This window comes from Acomys minous, assembly GCF_964271855.1.
Source record: "Acomys minous genome assembly, chromosome: 7".
NCBI lineage: Eukaryota > Metazoa > Chordata > Mammalia > Rodentia > Muridae > Acomys > Acomys minous.
In genome coordinates, this window is record NC_140488.1 from 75,984,960 (window position 1) to 76,008,263 (window position 23,304).

A 23,304-nucleotide genomic window follows, 5' to 3' on the forward strand; every position below is an offset into this window, starting at 1 on the left:
GCATCGCTCACTAGGCAGAGTATCCTGAACTGTGTAAGAGTGGAGAAAATAAACTGAGCGGTAAGCATGAATGCACTAACTCTCTGTTCTTTGCTGTGGATGTGACTAGCTGCTTGTACCTCTTTCTTTGACTTGCACACATTGATAGACTATAGCTGGAAATTTGTAAGCCAAATAAATTCTTTCTCTTTTAAAGCTGTTTTTTCTGGAGTATTTTATCATAACAATAGAAATGAAAATAAAAGAGAAAGCCCTTATATTCCCCTGACAAAAATATAAAATGGGTCAACAATTATGAAAAACAGTTTAGTGCTTTTTCAATGAATTAAACATCTAATTACAACATAACCTAGATTTCCATTCATAGGTATATACCTCAAAGAATTTAAAGCATTTACTTAGGACTGGGGCTACAATTCAGTGGTAGAGTAATTACCTAGTATGCATAAAACCTGGGGCTTAATACCCTGTATCAAAAATAATGAAAAACAAAAGAAAAAAACAGTATTTAAACAGTTATACACCTCTGACCATAGCAGCGTTGTTCACAATAACCCAAATCAGAAAGAAACCCAAATATCCACAATAGATAGATAGATAAAAATGTGGTAAATGCATATTATCATCATTAATAATAAAGAAATATTTAGACATAAAAAGAATGAAATTCTGATGTATGCTATAACACAGAAGAACCTTTAAAATTATGTAAACTGAAAAAGGACATACACAAAAGAACACATTATTCCATTTATACAAAATACCCACAAGTAAAACCATTAAGGCTGAAAATTAGTGGTTAAAGTAGATTTGCGGCTTGGCTTGTAGGGATGATTTGAAACACAGAATTGGGTAGTGACTCCTGATGGGCCCAGGGTTTCTTTTGAGGATGATAAAAATGTTCCTGAATCAGGCAGTGGTGATAGTTATATAGCTCTATAAATACACTAAGATCAATAAATGCTATGCTTTTAATAAAAGAATTTTATGTGTGAATTATATCTCAATTTCAACATTTAAAATATAATTTAATTCACATTCAATAAATAATTACTGAGAAACATCAATCACTGAAGTGACTTTATCACCACTACATTGCATCATATGTTGTCAAAGGTTTAAATGAGCGTTAAAGGACTGGACAATGTCTAGTATGACAGAAACAAAACCAAAAAGCCATCTGCAATTGACACCCACTTGGCAAAGGACAACTTAGTTTTCTCAACGGAGTTTCAATGGGTATAGTAACCACACTTCAGGGGTGGCTGCATGCCCAGCATTAGATGGCCAACACAAAATAAACTCAATAGTATCTTTGTAGACTTTTTGTCTCAAATTACTTTGGTTTTTGTTGTTGTTTTGTCTTAGTCCTTTGCTTATATATTGTAGTTTCCATTTTTGTATTTTTGTGGGTGTGTGAGAGAGTTTCTTGGTTTGTTTGTTTTACTTTGCCTGTTTCTTTTTTAACTAGTGTGAGAAGGAAAGGATACAGAGGTAGACAGTTGCAGGAGGTATGAAGGATCTGGAGGGAGTTGGGGAAGGGGAACTGCATGACCAGAATATATTACAGGAAATTTCTTCAATAAAAATAATTTAAAAGATTAAAACCAAAAGCCCTGCTGAATTTGCAATAATGGAGATCACAGGTGACCTTACTAAGTACAGACTCAATAGGAAATACAAATAACAAACTACAAGAAAATGAAGACTCAATGGGTAGCTAAAATGCCAAGACAATCAAGTTTCCTTCATTACCTCCTACAGTTTGACTGCTAAGAAAAAAACAAAAACAAGTTAGCTTCAAAAAGATGATGGCTCAAATAAGTCTATACACACACACACACACACACACACACACACACACACACACACACACACACCTATTATCCCAGAACTTCAGAGGCTAAGGCAGGAAGACTTAGAGTTGGAAGTCAGCCTGTGTTTCATGATATGATTCTGTCTCAAAACAAAACAAAACAAAACAAAAAAGATATAGAAGAAACTGACGAAGAGAAAGGATGAAAGGATGGAGAAAAGGTGAGAAGGAAAGGAATCTGAAGTGTAAGTGAGAAAGCAGTGCAGAAGATGTGGGCTCCATCCGTACACATTAACTGTACACATTAACAGGGAGGGAAGGGAGTGGATTTGGGGGGTGATCTTAATGCCAATCTTGATTTTTTTTTTTACTGTAGCAGGAATTAAGTTTAACAGTTGAATGTAAAGTGAATATCATCACAGCAGGAGGGTCACAGACCACAGTAAAAGAATGGAATTGCTGCTGAGAGCAGACAATTCAGCTAACCAGGGAGGAAGAGCAGGGAGAAAATAAGGAAACAAGAAGAGCTAGGAGTACACAGGGGACAAGAACTGGAAACTGAATTTGCAGTGGCACTAATCTGGAGTTTTCCCCAATCCTGTAGAATTGATAAATCCAAAATAGGAAAGCTGACCCTGGGCCTGGGTTTTATTAAGGCATGAGGGCCTGGAAAAAAAACAGTCCAGAGACTTGCTGATTACTGGAGTGTCCTGAGTGACTGCCCTGTCCTCTGAGCCAAACAACAGCCATCTTTGGGAATACAGCTGCACCCTCCTGCAAAAGATCATCCCAAGCCGGGCAGTGGTGGCAGGTGCCTTTAACCCCAGCACTGGGGAGGCAAAAGCAGGCGGACCACTGTGAGTTCCAGGCCAGTCTGGTCTACAAAGCAAGTCCAGGACATCCAAGGCTACACAGAGAAACTCTGTCTCGAAAACCAAAAAAAAAAAATCATCCCAGATGGGCCAATTGCCAGTACACACACACACACACACACACACACACACACACACACACACACACACAGGGATTGGGATAGGGCATGAGATTTTTACCTGAGTGTCCTGCTGCACCCTACCATCTAACAATGTTTCTCGTGACCTGAGGAAGGGGGTGACGAGAGTATATAGAGGCCAAGGAAGACTGGAGGGAGTAGGGTGATTCATCTATGTGGCTATGGGAAGCCTCCATCCCTGCTTGGTAAGGCTTTGTAGATATGGTCAGTTGTGGGGAGAAGTGCCTGCACCCCTGTAAGTAAGCCCTCACTTGGGCTCTGTAACGGAGCTCAATAAATTCCTTCATTCCCCAAAGGGAACTCTGATAGATACCTGCCTCGGTTTCTTGTTGGAACCTTGAGAAGAAGGGTAAATGCAGTTGATGCCTCCCCTGGGAAGGGCTTTTAGCAACAGTGGGTTAAAGGATCTAATGTAGTCAAATGAATGACTCGCTAGTCCTCCAAGAGAACATACAAGATTTGACCTTCAAATGCCACCGCTCCAAAGCTTTTGATCACTTTCGTCTTCTCTTGTCGGATACAGGAATCCAGATTTCTCCAATTATCAAGACTTTTTCCCCATAATGAAAATGGAAAGTGCAGTGCTCTTAGGAAAAGAAAACAGAAGCTGAGTAATTAATAATGGGGAATTAACCACAATTTTGTATTATACTCTGGCACACTGTCACAGAACTGCTGGAAAATGATAAAGAGTTCCAGACCAAATAAGTAAAGTTATGGGTTTTAAGATCTGACCCAAACATAGTCCCAATCTACTATCTCCAAGTCTTTGATCACGCTGCTTCCTCTCTAATAATACGGTCGATTTTACCTTTCTAGCTCTTCCAGTGCCAAATACAGTGTCAGGCAGGTCATAAATGCAGATTTAGTTGAGACAAAATAAAGAAAAATATTACTAAGAGCTAAGTGATCAGAAAAGGCTTCACATATTTCAATTTGTGCTTAAATATGAGTATTCCACCATCAAAAGGAAATTTTTAACAAGAGAATGACGCAGCAATGAAGGTGCAGATGCAGAGGACGACGACCAGTTTATATGGAACTAGAAGTTTCTGCTAAAATCAGTTTAAGTGGCTGTAATTTGTAAAGAACGGCTTCAGTTTCTGCCTTCAAAACCCTTTTCAATCAATTGAGGAAGCAAGATAATCTGCAATTTAATACAATGGCAAATGAAGGGCTTAGAATGCTGAGATGGATGGAGGAACAAGGATGAATTTATTTATCAAAAAGATAAGATTTGGGCTGAGCTCTGAAAGACTGAGGGCTCCAGGAAAAGGTTGAGCACTCAGCTTTGGGAAGTAGGTGAATAACGGCAAGAATGCAAGAGGTATGACAGTAGATTGGTCTGGATGAAACTGAACTCAAATAGAGAGCAAGCAACAAGAAGAGGGACAGAACTATTCAGGGATTTAAAGAAAAAAAAACAATTCGAAGATTTTTGTATAGGCAGCAGAGAGGAGAGCAAAGGTATTGGGGGGGGGTGACATGAAAAGTTGCAATAGAGAACAAAGCAACTCCCTGGCCATTAATTACTAAAGCAAATAGGAAGCTGAGGAAGGCTGTCAGATTTGGGGAGGGGAGCTTGAAAGTCAGCTAAAACAAATACAATGAGAATTAGAAACAGAGACTAGATGAACATGACAAAAACAATGTACATCAGCATCAGAAAATATGAATCAATTTGGCAACTGGAATGCTAAAGTACGGGTAGCATAGGAAAAAGAGAAGTAAAACGCATCTGAGATTTTATGCCTGAATTACTGAAAGAATGAAAGCATGGTTTAATTTTCTCAAATTTGGTGTGTGTGGTAGGGGAGGGGAAGAGTGGAGATGAATTCAATTTCGCTAACTAAATTTGAGGTGGCAGCTGGAAATCTATGCAGAAACTAATGGCACCTAACAGGGTTGTCTGATGTCATTAAGAACAAAGGAAGTTTATAATTCTTGGTTGATTCTGCTAGCTAAATCAGTTTTGAGAGCTAGAACCTCCACAACTACTGCCTTTATACCTTATATTAACTCATTGAAAAACCGAGGACTCACCTGAAATCTGCCACTTTGCTTTCCACAACTCTGAATAAAGGTGTAACAATCCTTCCAGGAAAAGCCCTCAGTTTCACCACCGTAACAATTCACATCGTATATTAAAAGGTCTCTAGGACCAGCAGGCTGGCTCAGCAGACTAAAGTGCTTGCCACAAAGGCCTGATTACCTGAGTTTGAATCCCAGGACCAACATAAGGGGAAAAGGCAAGAACTTAACTTTACGGGATAGTCTTCCGGCCTAAACCCATGCACTGCACTATGACATACCACCACTCCAACACTAATAATAAAGAAATGTTTTAAAAAGTGCTCTAGAAGCATACAATGCTTCTAGGCACATAGTAATGTTTAAACTTTGATGTCCTTTCAGGTCAATGGTGTGTCAGGTTGAAAGAATAAAGATTTACAAACCACAAAATAAAATTTAGCAGTAATCTTCTTCTGAAAAATCAATTTCTTTGTGGCCGTCTGCTTTCAAACCATGCTATACGACATCACTCCAGTAAAAATTACTCTTCATCTCTGAAGTGCAGGCCCATTGACAAGTGGATGTACATGGGGAAAATTACTCAGCAGCCTATTATTTTAAAGTGGTTTCAGCAGCTACCAGCAGGAAAATCCCTAGGAAGCCACAAAAGACAGGGAACGACTCCTTCCATCGGTTATTGCAAGCACACAGCCCTAGCATCTGGCTGAGGAAATGACAACTGAAATCTAATTCTTCTCTCCCCAAAAGACACACAATCATTAACTAATTTTCCAAATGGTATGTTCATTATGTTCATTAAGCATTCACTACCACACAAGCTCCTGCATCAATGCTCATCAAAGGTGGGACTAGTAACAAAAGTGACAAAAGTGTAGCAGCCAAAAATAAAGGAACTGAAGTTAGACATGGGAGACCAGCTCTTACCTCATGTACACTCTTGTTTTTTCCTTCCCTTAGAGCAGCAATTCAGAAATGGAGATGAACATCAGTATTATCTAAGAAGCCATGGGTACACTCTAAACACTCTGAAGATGTGGGACTAGCTGTGGCCACACACTGGTAGGTTTTTTTTTTAAGTTCTCCAACACTAATACACACTTCTAATTAAAAATGATATTCCTGGGGCTGGAGAGATGGCTCAGAGGTTAAGAGCACTGGCTGCTCTTCCAAAGGTCCTGAGTTCAATTCCCAGCAACCACATGATGGCTCAAAAAAAAAAAAAAATCTATAATAAGATCTGATGCCCTCTTCTGGCATGCAGGTGTACATACATGCAGGCAGAGCACTGTATACATAATAAATAAATAAATAAATCCTTTAAAAATGATATTCTTATTCATCTGTATGATCTATATTAAGCCTAGAAGTCTGAAAACACAGTTCTAAGTAGAATCTGAGAATATTCCTCTATCTCTATCAGAAAGACTAAGAGTAAGAATCCAAGACAGGCATAGAGAAAAAAAGAGTGATGAAGAGGGCAGAAGAGGAAGAAAGAGATAACAATTGTGAGCCAGAATCAATTAGTGCCCACTGTAGTGTAAGTAATTAGCTGGGCCCTATCTCAGTCTGGCTTGGGCTGCTATAACAGAATACCCCAAATTGGTTACTTTATAAAGTAAATAAGTTTAGCAAGCCAGGAATGGTGGTGCATGCCTATAACCCTAGCAGTTGGGAGGTAGAAGCAAAAGCTTGGGCCGGAGTGAATGCCTGATCCTGGGCTGCATGGGAAACAAACAGAAAAGAAAGAACTTGATTTCCCATAGTTCTGAAGGCTGGAAGAATACTGGAAGAATAGAAGATCAATTAAGAATATAACACACAGAGATGGATATTAATTGGGAGCCGACTCCCATGACTCCTGACCTATCTATGATAATAGCATTCATTCATTCATGTGGCCTCATTGACTACTCACCACTTAAAGGCCCCACCTCTTAATGCTCTTACACTGCTAATTAAATTTCAACATGAGTTTTAAAGGGGATATTCAAACCACAGATGTCTATTTGTGCATGCTAGGATCTATCTACACTAACCCATTTACAGTCCCACAAATTAAAGATTCTTACTCTGAAGTGTACACCAGAATCGCCAGTACAGTCCTCTCAAATTAAACATGAATAGCCTGAGATCCCTGATGCATCTGGTTGGATTTATTCTGAGTTGGAATCCTGAACTCCTCTATTAAGGAAAAAGTTTTGAATATTTGGAATGAACAGTCCTACAGATTCTCTTTATATAAAGATAGATATATCACCCTGAAACAACTAACACCTCTTAAAAATTTATCCATTACCTTTATTTTATGCATTTTAAAGATTAACAAAAGCATATATGTACAATCCACATGCCATAGAATTCACTCATTTTTGTAGGAACTGTACTGAACTGTGTAATTTCATGATAGCTTTTGCATCATTTTCTTTAAAGCCCCACTACTACCACCCTAGTCATGATAAAAATCAGTTTTAAAATATTTTCTTTTCCACAATAAGTGCCCTCATGCCCATATTTAGTGAATCTTCATTCCACCATTCACCACAGACACTCACTAATCTAATATATGGCTTCACATATTTGCCTGTTCTGGACATTTCATGCAAATAGAATTATACAATATAATGTGGTTTTTTTGTGACTGGCTCTTTTCACTTAGCGTAATATTTCTGAGATCCTACCATGTTGTAGCACATATTCAAACTTCATTCCTCTTTATAGCTGAAATATATTCTATTAGAACTTTATGCCACATTTGTTTATTCACCAGACACTTGGGTTGCTTCCATTTTTTGAAAATTATGAATAATACCACTCACTTCAAACATTCATGTAGAGGTTTTTGTGTGAACAGACGTTTTCAATTCTTTTGGGCACAAACATACAAGTAGAATTGGGTCATAATGCAATAAGTAATTCTATGTTAACTTATTAAGGGACTAAAAACTCATTTTTTAAAACTACTATATCATTTAATATCCCCATCAACAATATATTAGTTTTCCCAGTCTCCACATCTCCATTATTTTTTATTACAGCCATTCTAATGGGGATAAAATGATATCTCAGTCTGGTTTAGATTTGCACCTCCATGATAACAATGTTGAGCATATTCTTGTGTACTTTGGACATTTGTGCATTTTCTTTGATAAAATATATGTGTCTTTCCCCTACCTTGTTTGCCTTCTTATTTATTACATTTCAAGGGGCCTAATTTGAAAACATTTTCTCCTACTCTCATATTTCTTTTCATATTTTCAAAGTTTTCTTTAGAAAAACAAAAGTTCTTTTCCAATGCAGTTCACTTCTTTGTGTTGTTATTGGACTGTGTGTTTGGTTCCATGTCTAAGAAATCTTTGTCCAATTCAAGGTCATAAATTGTTTCTGTTTTATTTTAAAAGTATTGTTCAAGCATTTTAAATTAGGTTATTTAAAAGTAAATTCAGGGGTATGATGTATAGTACATACTGACAATCACATTTTTTTCTTTAATTCATGGCTTTTTAAGGTTTTTTTAATTGACGGATTAAACATAAAATGTAGGGGCTGGAGAGATGGCTCAGTTGTTAAGAGCACTGACTGCTCTTCCACAGGACTCAGGTTCGGATCCCAGCACCCACATGGCAGCTCACAACTGTCTGTAAGTCCAAGATCTGACACTCTCACATAGACATACATGCAGGCAAAACACCAATGCCCATTAAATAAAGGTAAATAATTTTTTAAACACATAAAATGTATACATATTAATGGTGCTCTGTACAATGTTTTAACACATGAATGCACTGTAGAGTGAATATAAAAGACAAAAAAATGTATGTGAATAAAGAGAAACAGAGTACCCAAGGCATAATGATTAAAGCAAGTTAACATATCTGTCTTCTCAACCATTATACTTTTTTAAAATTTAATTTATTCAGATTACATCTCAATTGTTATCCCCTCACTTGTATTTATTTTCCCATTCCTCCCTCCCTCTCTCTTTCACCCTATTCCCCTCCCCTAGGCCTGTGACAGAAGGGGACCTCCTCCCCCCCCCCCCACCATATGGTCATAGGTTGTCAAGTCTCATTCTGGTAGCCTGCTTATTCTTTCTCTGAGTGCCACCAGGCCTCCCCACCAAGGGGTTGTGGTCAAATGTGAGGCACCAGAGTTCATGTCAGAGTCAGTCCCCACTCTCTATCCACACAACTGTGGAGAATTCACTGTCCATTGGCTACATCCGAATAGGGATTCAATGTTTACTGCATGTATTGTCCTTGGTTGGTACAGTAGTTTGTGCATGCCCCACTGGGTCCAGACACACCAGCCTTGATGGTCTTCTTGTAGGTTTCTAGGACCCTCTAGATCCTTCTATTTCCCCATTTTCCCATGCTTCTCTCACCTAGAATCCCAATAGGAAGTCTCACATCTATCCCAATCTCCTGGTAAGTGAAGACGTTCATGGGACCTGCCTTTTGGGCAAGTGTCCAATTATAAGTGAGTACACACCATGTGGGTCTTTCTGAGTCTGGGCTAACTCACTCAGGATGATCATTTCTAGTTCCATCCATTTGCCTGAAAATTTCAGAATTTCCTTGTTTTTAATAGCTGAGTAGGATTCCATAGTGTAAATGTACCACAGTTTCTTTATCCATTCTTCAACTGAGAGACATCTAGGTTGTTTCCAGGTGCTGGCTCTTACGAAAAAGTTTGCTATGAACATAGTTGAGCAAATGTCCTTGTTGTGTGGTGGAGCATCTTTCCGATATATTCCAAGGAGTGGAATAGCTGGGTCTTGAGGTAGCCCTATTCCCAGTTTTCTGAAAAAGCACCAAATTGATTTCCAAAGTGTCAACCATTACACTTTATAGTTAAAAATTACAAAATCTTATTTATTCTTCCCTTATATAATACATCCTTACAGTTTACCCTTACTCAAATCCTCCCACCCACCCCCACACACCCTTTTCCCCAGATCCACTCATCCTGTTTCCCTTCAGAAAAGAGCTGTCTGTGACATGGACTCTGTTGTGTGCTTTCAGTCACTTCCCCCTGCTGAGGCTGCCTTGCATGGCCTCGGTGGATTGGGATGAGTTAGGTCCTGAAGTGACTTGATGAGCTGGGGTGGGTCGTGGGGGGTTTCCCTTTTCTAAAGAGAAGGGGAGGAGGGATGGGGACAGAGGATGGGAGAAAGGATCCAGGAGGAAAGATAACTGTGGTCAGGATGTGAAGTGAATATATATTTAAAAAAATATTACAGAAGGAGGAGGAGGAGGAGGAAAGAAAAGAGCAGGCCTTCCAGGGACATGACCAAGCATGGCATAAGAAGTTATGCCTCTCCTCAAATTGAGGCCAGATGAGACAACCAAGTAGACAGAAAAAAGTCCCAAGAACAGATGAAAGAGTCAGAGACACCCCAACTCCACTGTTATGAGTCCCACAAGACCATCAAGCTAATAATCATAATATATGAAGAGGACCTAGCGCAGAGCCACGCAGGCTTCATAATTGCCACTTCAGTCCCTGTAAGCCCCTATACAAAATCATTTCTTAAAGCTTTCTTTTATTTCATTCTATTCCGCAACAGCATAACAGATCAGCTTTTTCCATATAACTGTAATTTAATGCTTACTGATCAATTCTTCCCCATCATTCCTCCTCAACCCTCATCTATTCCCCACCATCTGGTAACCGCCATTCTACTCTTAGCTTCTATACAATTAACCTGTTATTCCACACAGGAATAAGCTCTGTCTTTCTGTGCCTGATTTATTTCATTTAACAATGACTTAAAGCTCCATTTATACTGTCACAAATAATAGGATCTCACTGTTTTGTGACTGTCTAGTAGTCCATTGTGAATCTGTGCCACATTTTATGTTTTATTTTCATTTTGTGAGTGGATTTCTTTGCTTACTTTTGGATAGGGTTTTGCTATATGTCTCAGGATGGTCTTGAACTTGCAATCCCCCTGCCTCATGCATCTGAGTACTGTGACTACAGGTACCACTACTGTACCTGGCTATACCACATTTGCTTCCCCATCATTCATCATCACGTGAGCTGATTGACAACATAGGTTATTTCCATTTGTTGGCTTCTGAAAATTGTGCTACGGCAAACACAGAGTCCAGATGTCCCTTCTAAAGGCTATTTCATTTCTGTTGGATATATACAGTACAAGATATTTTTCTCCCTGTTGTGACAAAATCCCTGACAAGAAGCAACTCTAGAGAGAAAGAGTTTACTTTAGATTACAGTTCAAGGAAATGCATTCCAACATGGGAGGGAAGGCATAGCAGCTGCTCACAGCAGGAGCCTGGCTCCACACACTGAATTCACAACACAGAAGCAGAGAGTAAACAAGAAGCAAAGCTGCACTGTAAAACTTCAAAGCCTGTCCAGTGACTCATTTCTTCCAGCAAGTCTATGCTTTCTAAAGGTTCCACAACCTTTCCAAACAGCTCCACTAACTGGGAACCGAGTATTCAAACACAGGAGTCTATTGGGGGACATTTCATAATCAGTCTATAACATATACCCAGTACTAGGATTGCTGACTCAAATGCAAGTTCTATTTTAAATTTTTGAAACACTTGCATATAGTTTGATATCGTGGCATATCCATACATATTTCACCAATAGTGCATGACATGGGTTCCCTTTCCACAACATCCTCAACAACATTTCCTATCTTTAGTCTTTGTTGTTGATATTAGTGATTGTTACTGGGGAGAAGTAGCGTCTATAGTAGTTTTAATTTGCATTTCCCTGATGGCTGGTGATACTTTTATAGTTATTTTCAGATAGATAGTGGGCATTTGTTTGTCTTCTTTTGAGAAATGTCTATCTGGGTCAATTAGGTCTATTTTTAAAAGTTCATACCTTTTGAACCAATTGGCTATAGTATAAGGGTTCTTAATTCTGTTCCATTAACCTATAATGCCTACCCTTATGCCAGTACCATAATGGACTCATAACTATGGCTTTATAAATACTAGATTTTCCATTCCTTGAATATGCCATTTTATCTCTCACTTCCAAGGCTTTGCATAATTAGTTCCTATTACTGGAAACAAAATTATCCAGCTATTATTTTTTCAGTTTTAAACTCAAAAGATGCTTCATCAAGAAAATATCCCTTGATTTCAAAAGTTTGAGCCAGGTATTTATCTTTTTTTGTTCCAAAATATCATGTGTTCCAAATAACCCAAAATGTAAGATTAACTCTACAGCTTCACCATCAAGTTGAATTGTTCTAGCCTATTCACTTGACTCACAATTCCATGCCTGCAGGAATTCTCTCTGACCTGCTCAACAGTTATATATCCACATGTGTGTACCACTCTGTATGTGATACAAAGGTGATAATACATAAATATTTATTTTAAAATGATGAGTTGGTTATGTTCCTAGTAATGGATAAATTAGTGGTTTGAACTATGTTTCCTGCGAATAAAACTATACAAAATTTGGTATAACATTTAAATATGTCATATTATTAAAATGCTGAACTTGGGAGTGAGCAGTGAAAAAGAAGAAACTGAAATGTATAACCCATCTAGGAATAAGAACCCAGGAAAAAACACAATTCTTTAGATTTTGAATTATAACAATAGTTTAAATGAATGATAAACCAACATTCATTTGGACAGAAAGTCAGTTACAGATGATCTCAATATCATGTTGGATGATGATAACATAGGACTGCTAGTATCTGAGGCTAATTTCCAGAAACATAAATCCTATTTGGATAAAGATAAAAAACAACAGAATCCTTAAAACATCTGTGAATATGTGTGTGTGTGTGTGTAAATATATATATGTATATATAATGCCATTCATTCCAAAGTAAACACGCATATGACAAAACAGCCCAAGTAGTAGAAAATATGATATACAATTGATGATAGAAATAGATTAAGATATTGTGTGGTTCCCTACAGATTTCATTTCTATTTATGTGACATGTGTCACTGAATTGTTTTGTTGTCATTTGTTTGTTTTGAGATAAGGACTCACCATGTTCAAGGATACCCTTGAACTCACAATCCTTATGCCTCAGTTTACAATCAAGTTATGAAACACCACACCTGGCTGTGTAATTGGAATCTTGGGGTTTTCATTGAATTGGCAATTTTCTTTGGATAGTATGAACATTTCACCAATTTTACTTCTTCCAATACACGGATATGGAATATATTTTCACTTATTTCTGCTTTCTTCATGTTCTTTCATCATTGTTTTACAGTTTTCAATGTTCAGGTCTCTGACACATTTGGTTAAATTTAGTTCTAAGTATTTTATTATTTTGTATCTATTGTCTGGAAGTCCTATATCTATTAGGATATTAAACACAATTTAACCTCCCCTAGGGTAAAATGACTTCACGAATTCTTCCAAACATCTAAGGAAAGAATATTACCAATGTTACATAAATGGTTGTAAGCAACAAGTAAAACAAACACAATTGTAATAACAACATAAAAAAGCCTTGCTATCCAAACTTGATAATGAAAGGAAATTATATGCTAATCTCACTCATAAATAAAGATGAAAATTCTAAATGAAAGGTTACTAAAACAATTCCTGACATATATGAATTGGATAGTACATTAGAACTAAAAATGCTTTATCCTAAAGGTATGAGGTTGTTTTCATACCACATTAACAGATTAAGGGAGAAACACCATGTGAACAATTTAATATATACATAAAAACATGTGATACAATGATGTAATTCCTCATGATATTTTATAGAAGAAAACTTTAAAATTGATAAATATATATTTTAAACTAACAATAATAAAACCTATGATAAATAGTAAAATGAAAGTTTTGCTCTGATGTTCAAAGGTGAACAAGGATTTCTGCTATTACTATTTCCATTCAACATTAGTCTGAAAGTTCTAGCAGTATAATAAAACATTTTTTACTTTTAAAACTTTTTCATACAATATATTTTGATCATATCCTTTCCCCCTCCCCAGCCCCAAATCCTCCCAGGTTATCCCCATCTTACCCCCACTCAACTTCATCTTCCTTCTCCCTCCCTCCCACGCGCGTGTGCACGTGTGTGGGAGGGATGTTGAGGAGGGGTGAAATGGGGTGAGGGAATAAACAAGAAGACAACAAAAATGAAAATCAAGTCAAATGACCAAACGGAAACATTGTAAGAGCCAGGAGAACAGATGACTACAAGAAAAAAGTGTCTTTCAGATACAATAGGACTGAGACACATGTGATGCACAGAGACTGTGAAAGGTTCCACAAGACCTGGACAGGTTCAAGCCACGCAGAGTCCCCACACTGAGACTGGGTGTGCCAACTATACTCTAAGGCAAGCTCCATACCCAGGAATAATTGGCCAACAGAAAGGAAAAAATTAAGGTATATAAGACTAAAAGGGGAAAGAATAAAAATTTTAAAATATTTTCACAAGCCTTTTGATAAACAGGTGAAAAATCTTATCGAGCATGCAAATACATTATTAGGATCAATAAGTGAGTTCAACACACTACTGGATACAAAGCTAATACATAAAATTAAAGTAGGTTTCTAAACACCAGTAAGAAGCAATTAAAGTTAAACTTAAAGCAATTTTAAAACGAGGTCATGAATTTGAAAGAGAGCAAGAGAGGCTACATGAGAGGGTTTGAATGGAGAGATGGTTTGAAGGGAAAATGATGTAATTGTATTATAATCACATACACAAAATAATGTAGTCTCACATTGGGTTACCTACCAAGGCAACTGAAAGACTTAGGTTACCATGCAGGATTTTTTTTTTTATTAAATAGTGCTTTGAGGATCAACACACGTGCAAAAGAAGGAAAAAAGGGCAATCCCTCAATTTCCCTAACCAAATTTATATTGGCTCTTAAGATAGTATGGCTGGTATATGACTCTTTAATGTTTTCCTAATTTAGAAGAAAGGGGAAGTGATTTACAGCTCTAAACTGGTTAGTCATTAGATACAGGCAGCCACGAAGGAAGTTTCTCTTTGGTTGAAAAAGTTTACTTCAAAAGACAACTCTCAGCTGAACTCTGTCTTCTAATAGTACCCTTGGTACTTGCAGGCATAAATCCTGCATTTCTGAAGTAGAATCTACATGGTGAACTGCAACCTCCATCGTAGCTATCATATACAATGGCATAAAAAAACAACATACCATGGAAAACCTCTCTATATAAAAATAAAAAGGATTACTATGAAAATTAAGCAAGAATTAAAGACATGGAGGTATATATCATGTTCCTGAATTGGAAGATGTGACTTCTCCTAAGTTGATATTTATGGTGGTTTGAGTGAGACATTAAAAAAAAGCCAATTCTGAAATACATATGAAAATGTGAATGCCAAGAGTACCCAAGGTAGTTTTAAAACATAGGAACAAGTTGAAAGGACTTGCTTTCCCAGATATCAAAAGCCTATTATAGCGTTCAGTCACTAACACTGTGGTAGTAATGGTGTGCTATGGTCTGGTTGTAGTTTTGTATCCTAAGGGTTCATCTGATGGATGCTTAAACCTTGGTGTGGCACTGGGGCTATGACAGAACCTTTAAGAGGCGGGGCTCAGCGCAAGGGAACTGGATCACTGAGAGCACTGCCTCCGGAAGAGATTCATCCCTTTCTTACAGAGTACGTTAGTTCTCAGACCGGTAAGTTGTTACGAATTGAGGCCAACCCATACAAATTTTCCCTTTGCTGCATGGTTTCTTTCTCTTTCTCCACCATTTTGCTATCCACCCAAGGGTACGTTCCCTAAAGCTAAATGGGTGTTTTTGAATCTCCAAAATGACCTACATAATCTCTGTTACTTTAAAGGACCTAGCCTCAATTATTTTGTTATAGCAACAGAAAATAGACTGATGAGAAAAGATCAACAGAATAGAATAAACAGTTCAGGAATAACTTGGGAATGTATATAAACAATGGGTAAATGAAAAAAAGAAAGAACGTAGAAAAGTTTTTTTTAAAAAGTCCTTATAATAAATAAGACTAGATCAGTTGGATACTTAACATGGAAAGATATAGGGCCTGACCTCTATGTCTCCACCACACACAAAATCAATCCCAGGTAGCTTGTAAATCTAACTGTAAATGGTACAAATACAAAACTTTTAAATGATACTATATGAGCATATCTAATGTTTCAAAGTTATAAGATACTTCTTTTTAAAAAGACTTGTTTTAGCTGGGCAGTGGTGGCGCACACCTTTAATCCCAGCACTCGGGAGGCAGAGGCACATGGATCACTGTAAGTTTGAGGCCAGCCTGGTCTACAAAGCGAGTTCAGGACAGCCAAGACTACACAGAGAAACCCTGTCTCAAAAAAAAAAAAAAAAGAAAAGAAAAGAAAAAAGAAAGAAAGAAAAGAAAAAAAGACTTGTTTTGTGTGGTGTGTGTGTGTGTGTGTGTGTGTGTGTGTGTGTGTATGTGTGTGTGTGTGTGTGTGTGTGTGTGTGTGTGTAGAAGGCTTCTAATCCTCTGGAGATGATGTTAGATGGTTATAGATTGCCTGATGATGGGTACATGAAACCAAACTCTGGCCCTCTGCAAAAGGGCTCTTAACCACTGAGCTATCTCTTCAGCTCTGGAAAAATAACTCTTAGACAGGATACAAAAACACTATCCATGAAAGAAAAAATTGACACATTAAAATTAAATCCTTCTGTTCATCAAAGGATATTATAAAAGTAGGCCGCAAATTTAGGAATGTTTTTCAAACTATAAGAAGAACTCATTTCCAGGTATATAAAGATTTATAGGGCCAGAGAAATGGCTCAGCAGTTAAGAAAGAGTGTGTGTAGCTCCTGAAGAAGAAGATCTGAGTTTGGTTTGGAACACCCAGGTCAAGAGGCTCACAACTGCCTCTAACTCCAGCTACTGAGAGTGCAGAGCCCTCTTCTGGTCTCTGAAGAAACCTCCACTCATATACTCCCACACAGACATAGGCACACACACATACACATAATTAAAAATAAAAATAACATTTTAATTATATAAGAAACATGTAAGAACAGGGCAAAAATATATACATATGTATAAGTACTTCATGAAGATATCCAAATTGATAATAGCATATTATAAGGAGTACAACCTCACCAGTCTTCTGAAAGCAATCCTTTAAAATCATAAAATAAAGTCAAGGATTAACTCACAGGTAGACTACTTAGCTAGCAGACCTGAAGCCTTGGATTTGATTCACAATATCACTACAAACCCATTCACCAGAATGGCTGTGATTACAAGGTATAGAAAAACTGCACTTCCCATCTACTGCTCGTGAGATTACAACTTGTCAATAACTTAGAAAAACTATCATCAATAATTCCAAAATGCATACTCTCTATTACACAGAAATTAATCCTAGGTATACATTCAATGGAAATTCTAATAACTGGAACCAAAAGATACGTACCAAAGTATTTGAAACTTCATCATTCATAATAACTCCAAACAGGAAATAATGTACATATTTATTATAATGATAAGAAATTTATAAATTATGATACAGTTCAACAACAGAATATTCAAAAATATAAATTAAAAATATATGTCTACAACAGTATGGTTATCACAAATATAGTGTTAATCAAAAACCACAAGACTCAAAAGAATACATCTGACTTCATTTATGTACAATTCAAAATGAACAAAATTATTTCTGATAACAGAAGTCAAGGCATTATCTTTGGAGGGTGATGATGATATAATGATACAAATGGGTACAGTCAGGGTTTTTTTTTAAGGATGTTAAAAATATTTTATTTCTTGACCTAGGTTCAAACAACATGAGTGTACTCATTTTGTAATATGTCATCAAAGGGTATAATTATAAAGTGTAGGATTTTCTGTGTATGTATTCTATGTCAATAAAATGTAGAGAAAAAGAACAGAACTGAGGGACAAAGTGCTGGGTATTTACAGAGAAGTCAGACAAAGATGGTTCTCTACAAGGGCTGCCTTACAGACAAAGGCACAAGGCTTTTCTTGTTAATACTGTTGGGAATTAAATGTGCTTCAGAAATTCTCTAGTATAAAGAGATCTTCACTATAAGGTAGTTCCAGATAAATTACAGGTGATTTTTCATGAGATCTAAGAGCGAAAGATGAGACCTAAAAGCAAATAAAACATCAAACAATATATTACCAAAAAGCTTTTAGCACCATCTTAGAGGAAAGGTGTGAAACTAGAAAATGGCTCACATAGTTAGGACTACTCATTTCCACTTCACTTCCTAATTATTTTAAAAACCAGTGAAACATACCAATGGAACTATTTACTCACCTAAGCAAGACTGACAGTTCACAGGCTTAGCAAGTCCAGAGAGAAACAGGCCTGTTTTATAAAATGCCTTTGTTTTATATAAAGGCTACCTAAGTCCCAAAGTAATTAAGTTTAACAACTATTTTTCTACTTAACTATAACTATTTTAGGAATCATGAAGACAACACAAATTTCTGAGGAGCTTTAATGTAAAGACAGGAGATGTCTTAAGATGAAAATCAGTAACAACAACAAAATATTCCCCAAAGAGAATATAGTGGGTGACTTCCAGGAGTAAAATTTGTGAGAGTGAAATGAGAGGAATATTTATGAAACTGGTTTATCAAAAGCCTTAAACAACACATTGAAAAGTCTGCATTTAAACTCATAAAAAAAACTCTTTTATCTGGATTCCATATTCACAATTTGTAGGACCTATTATGTTCAACATGAATCATCCAGAATGATTCTTAGTTATTAGGAATATTAAATCTTGGTATGCTAATGATGTAGCTCGTTATACCCAAATATTTCTGTAGAGCATTAAAGCTGGCTTCTGACATCACTCAAATAATTAGGAATATACCTCAAATCTCTTCAACAGTCCTGAATAAATTCCTATTGATCTGCCTGTAGTTTAGATTATGAGACCTTTATTTACCTCTCTTAACATAATTTTCCAACAGTAAAAGGCATCGAATATTTAACGCTGTATCTAACACAAAGAAAGTTTTATTTATTGAGCTTTAGATCATTAAACTACACCAACATATTAATCATATTCATCTCTCTCCTGATTTGGAAGACTTTGATCATCTCTCTCTCTCTCTCTCTCTCTCTCTCTCTCTCTCTCTCTCTCTCCAGTTCTCAATCCAGTCTAGAAAAACCAACTAGAACCCCCCTTTTGATCAATTTAATTGGGTTTCTGTAGACTTTTATCAAGCAGCTATTAGCGTTTTCTTGAGAAACAGCCACCAGAACTCTCTTTCTGATTGTAGGCAAAAATTCACTTTTGATCTTCTTCATGGAAAAAAGTTTTGTTTTGTTGTTGACACATTCCTGAGATTTTCCACCATGTTTTTGACATTTGAGAGACATAATCATGACCAGACCCTTCTTCTCTATAGTGTGATCTAGTGATTTTCAATGTTTTTAATTATTTGTTGTCAAAGTCAGACACTACTGGTGCCTCTCTAGCCCTTAAGCTAATCTTCACTAAGTATCCAGATACAGTCCTTTATCTGCTGCAGTGGAAGGAGACAGTCTATGATTCCAGAAACTCTAATGCCACCCTTTCACTTTTTATGACCAGAAACTGTCTCCTTACTTTTCTATTCCTACATCTCCCTTGCAGAAAACTGCTGATCTTGCTGCTTTTTGCCCTCAATTACTTCTGTATCCTGTTTTGGGGGTTTGTTTTCTTTTGTTGTGTTGTGTTGTGGTTTTTAGTTGCAGTATGGTATACATACCTTCAATGATTTCTAGAGTCTTTCCTTGAATCATAACTGAGAGCTCACAGTTTAATCATCGCATAACTATAGATAATTTTACCTTTGCCTAAATATATCACATAATGAAATGTCACCAACTATTCTGCTCACCACGGTTTAGTTTCATCAGCTTACCTTCACTCCTTCTAAATATATTTGTAGGAAACCCAAATTATTACCTACTGGAGGATGCATGTTTTTGTCTCCAGTCCTCTTTGTAACAAGACTTGCTGTAACAGCAGCTGCTTATGTTGAAAAAAACAAAATATAAAATGTGACCTACGTGGCCAAGTCCCACAAGCATATTTACTTCCTTATTTATGAATTAGAATCTGTCAGCACAACTTAGAATTTTGACTGTCAGCAGATACTACGATTAAATGTCACTGCGAAACCAGCAGAGGGTGCACCAGGGCACTAGAAATTTTACCCAAGATATAGTACATCAATTTAACTCCATTAGCCAATCAACTGTTCCTTTATTTATGTATTCATATATTTATTTATTTACATGCTAAAACTAATATCCACAAGAGAAACAAGTTAAATCTGGGCTAAAATTTCCTTGGTGGTGAATATTCCAATTCTCCTGAAAGTGAAATTCAAGATAAGAAGGAATACAAGGTTAAACTTAAGTCTGGCCAAAATGTAATCAGAATAGAACAAGATGACACAGATCTGAGCCCTTCATTTAAAAAAAAAATCTACTATGGATCTCCAACCTGTTATCTCTTCATTCCCTTCCCCTCCAAAAAAGCCTATATTGACATTAAATTATGGGGTAATGTGTACTAGATTGAAAAATGAGGGAGCACCTTCATCCTAGTTTTGACTCAAGACATGACATCTTGGGCCACTTACCTCTTGAGGCCTATATGTTCCCCAAAGGAATCAATAAAACAGACTCAGATGGTACCTTATAAATCTGGAAGACTTCAATCCCAATTGATGCCAATAAACATAAAGATCTAGAATCATTGCTTTGACTACCCCCAAAAGACTACTATAGAAAGATAGATAAAAGCAGATAAGAAGCTCTGTTGAAACACATAAGTATTTTAGTGCTACACATGGGTAAGCAACCAAATGCCATTGCAAAGCAGTGAGAGTCCCATGCCATCACAGAAGCTCTAGGACACAGCTGTCCCGCTAATCCCCAATCTACAAACACAGCTCTATCCATCCTGATTGCCAAAAAAAATAAAAAATAAAAATCCTTGGCCACCGTTTGAGTAAAAAAGTTGAATCCTCTAATATTTTTTTCTTTAGAATCAATGTGCAGCTCCTAAGTACTCTACTGGGGATGAGGAGGTGGCAACCAATAAAAGACCCGGCGTGTTAACTAAGTCTCATTTAGCCATAGTGTTCAAAGCTTCAAGTATGAGAAGCACATCTGGTGATTCTCTTCTTTGATAAGCTGTTGTCTAAGGTGCAGTGTGTTTGAAAGACATTTTAGGTCTGGGGCAATTTTTACAAAGCACGTTGTTATAAAAAAAAAAAAAAAGACAAGTGGTCAGTCCTGACATTGGAGTACTTTTATGAATGCGATAGCTCTAAAGTGTCCAGCTTTGAAGGCCAAAGCAGCACAAATAATACTTAAAGAGTTGTGACAATGACTGTGGGTGTAGCACCAACTACAGAAGGCTTCCATGCCTCACCTTAAGTGAGTTACTTACACAATTTGTCGTTTTCTCTAAACGTACAAATTCACCTTTAGTCTTTGACCACATCAAAAAGATCCCTGGACGCTTTGCGTAGGATTCACATGAGAGAAACTATGGCAACAAGAATACTTAATATCAAGTTCACCAAACTTACTTGAATAAAGAGTTAGGAAAACAACCAAGCTAATGGTTTGCTAAAAGGGGATAACACTCTAGAAATTATCAAAAGCAAAACAAAAATCCAACTTCCTGTTCTGAAAGGTGGCGATAATGAAAACTCTTCGCACCCACTGCACCCCACTCCATCCACAAGAGTGTCAGAACCGGCATGCAAAGGGTGAGTTTTATTTCCATAGATTTTTTAAATTGCTGTTCAGAAGTTGTCTAGCAAGACGGCATATTTCTACCAGAATTCCTCAGGGGCGCTGATCCTCACTAGAACGCGGAGGACAATTGGTCTCAAATTGCAGGTAAGTGTGAAAAAGCTCACGTTCTGGTCAGCGCACAAGAACCCGGCTCTCAAAGTACGGTTAAAAGTTGTTTCAACGGGCGTGGAACAGTTATTACAGCTGTTTACAGCTCCAACTCCAAAGAGGAGCCTGCTAGTGCTGGCATCAGCTTGAGACACGAAGAAACAAGCACCGCGGGCAGAGAACCTCACCAGGGGCACAAGGGGCCAAGCTGCTCGCCGTTAGACGGCCACGGGGGCGGCGCAGGCACCTCTTTGCCCGGCCGGGTGTGAGGCTGGCCAACTTTTCCCGAAGCAGCCCACACCCCCCGGGGGCGGCGCGTGCAGGCTGGGCTTTCCAAGCCCACGGTTCCGAGAGGGTCTGGATGAGCCAAGCCAGGAACTGAGGACAACCTGCCCAGGACAACCTCTCCCTAGCACTCCGGCCCACTCCCAGGTCCTGCCCTGTAACTTGGCTCAGAGTGGCAGAGTCCCCTGAGCCCTGCGGCGCAGGCCCCCGCCCAACCTAGCAGGGGAGGGGGCCTCCAAGGCCGCCGCCCCTCCTAGGTGACTCACCTGGTGCGGGTCCTGGGAGTCAGGGGTGAGTGGATCATCTCCTGGTTCCAAAGGCTGCTGTTGAAAGGACGGCTGCCCGAGGTGGCGGGAGATGGGACCAACAGGGTCGAGGCTACCAGGGCTGCTTAGGGTGCCAGAGGTGCCAGGAGCACCCGGGCCGCTGAGGCGGGACTCGGTTCCCCGTTCCCGCCGCAATTCGGACCGCAACTCTAGGTAGCAGCACAGCGTCAGCAGGTGGAGGGCCAGAGAGAGGCCAAAGAAACCCAGGAAGAGCCGGCAGCTGTTCCCTTCGCCCGCCCGAGCAGGGGCCCCGCGACAGCCGCAGCCCTGGCTGCCCTGCTCCCTTGGAGCTGCTGCAGGCAGGGGTTCCCTGCGCTCTACCTCAGGGTAGCCCATGGCCTCCAGAGACAACCACTATCTGAGGCCCGGGAGCCTCTGCCTCTGCCTCAGCCCTTCACGACCCCTGACAGGCGGCTACTGTCCTGCCATCGGCTGGGGGCTGCAGGGACCCGTTCCTGAGCGACGGTGGCTGGGCGGGACAGAACAGGGAGCAGCCGCATGTGCAGCTCCACTCCGAGGGGTGGGAAAGGGAGGAGGAGGGGCGGGAGAGAGGGGCGGCGCGGCCCAAGAGGGAATGAGGGAGGAGGTCCTCATCTACCCCGCCCCATGCCTCAAGGGGCGGCCGGGACGCCCAACCACCGGCCAGCCAGGCCTGGGCGCCCCGCCCCCTGCCGTTCCACTCGGGCCTCCAGCCGTGGGGCGGGGCCTGGGGGCGTGGGGGTTCACCTCTGCCTGGCAGCCCCACCCAGCTCTTCCCGCTTGCCCCGTTGCAGTTGGCGACGGCCGCTGTCCTTCATCTCTGGACTCCACCCCGGTTTAACCCTTCAGCGCTGCTATGGGGGAGGGCAGGAGGGGGAGGCTGAGAAGAATTTGGGAACCTTGGAAAGAACGTGGAGCAAAGAAAAGGAGGCAGAAACTAGCATTAATAGAAATGTTTGCAATTAACTGCAG

General features: G+C 38.9%; 1 protein-coding gene across 4 annotated transcripts in view; it reads right to left on the minus strand.

The window, feature by feature from the left end:
* EDA (ectodysplasin A) overlaps nt 1-22,870 on the minus strand; it is a 376,876-nt gene extending 354,006 nt beyond the window's left edge. For all 4 annotated transcript variants that reach the window (XM_084789880.1, XM_084789879.1, XM_084789878.1 and 1 more), the window contains exon 1: nt 22,294-22,870. In XM_084789880.1, the coding sequence (XP_084646006.1) occupies nt 22,294-22,689 (396 nt within the window). In that variant the 5' untranslated portion in view covers nt 22,690-22,870. The remainder of the gene's footprint in view (nt 1-22,293) is intronic.
* Between the last annotated feature and the right edge of the window lie 434 nt (nt 22,871-23,304).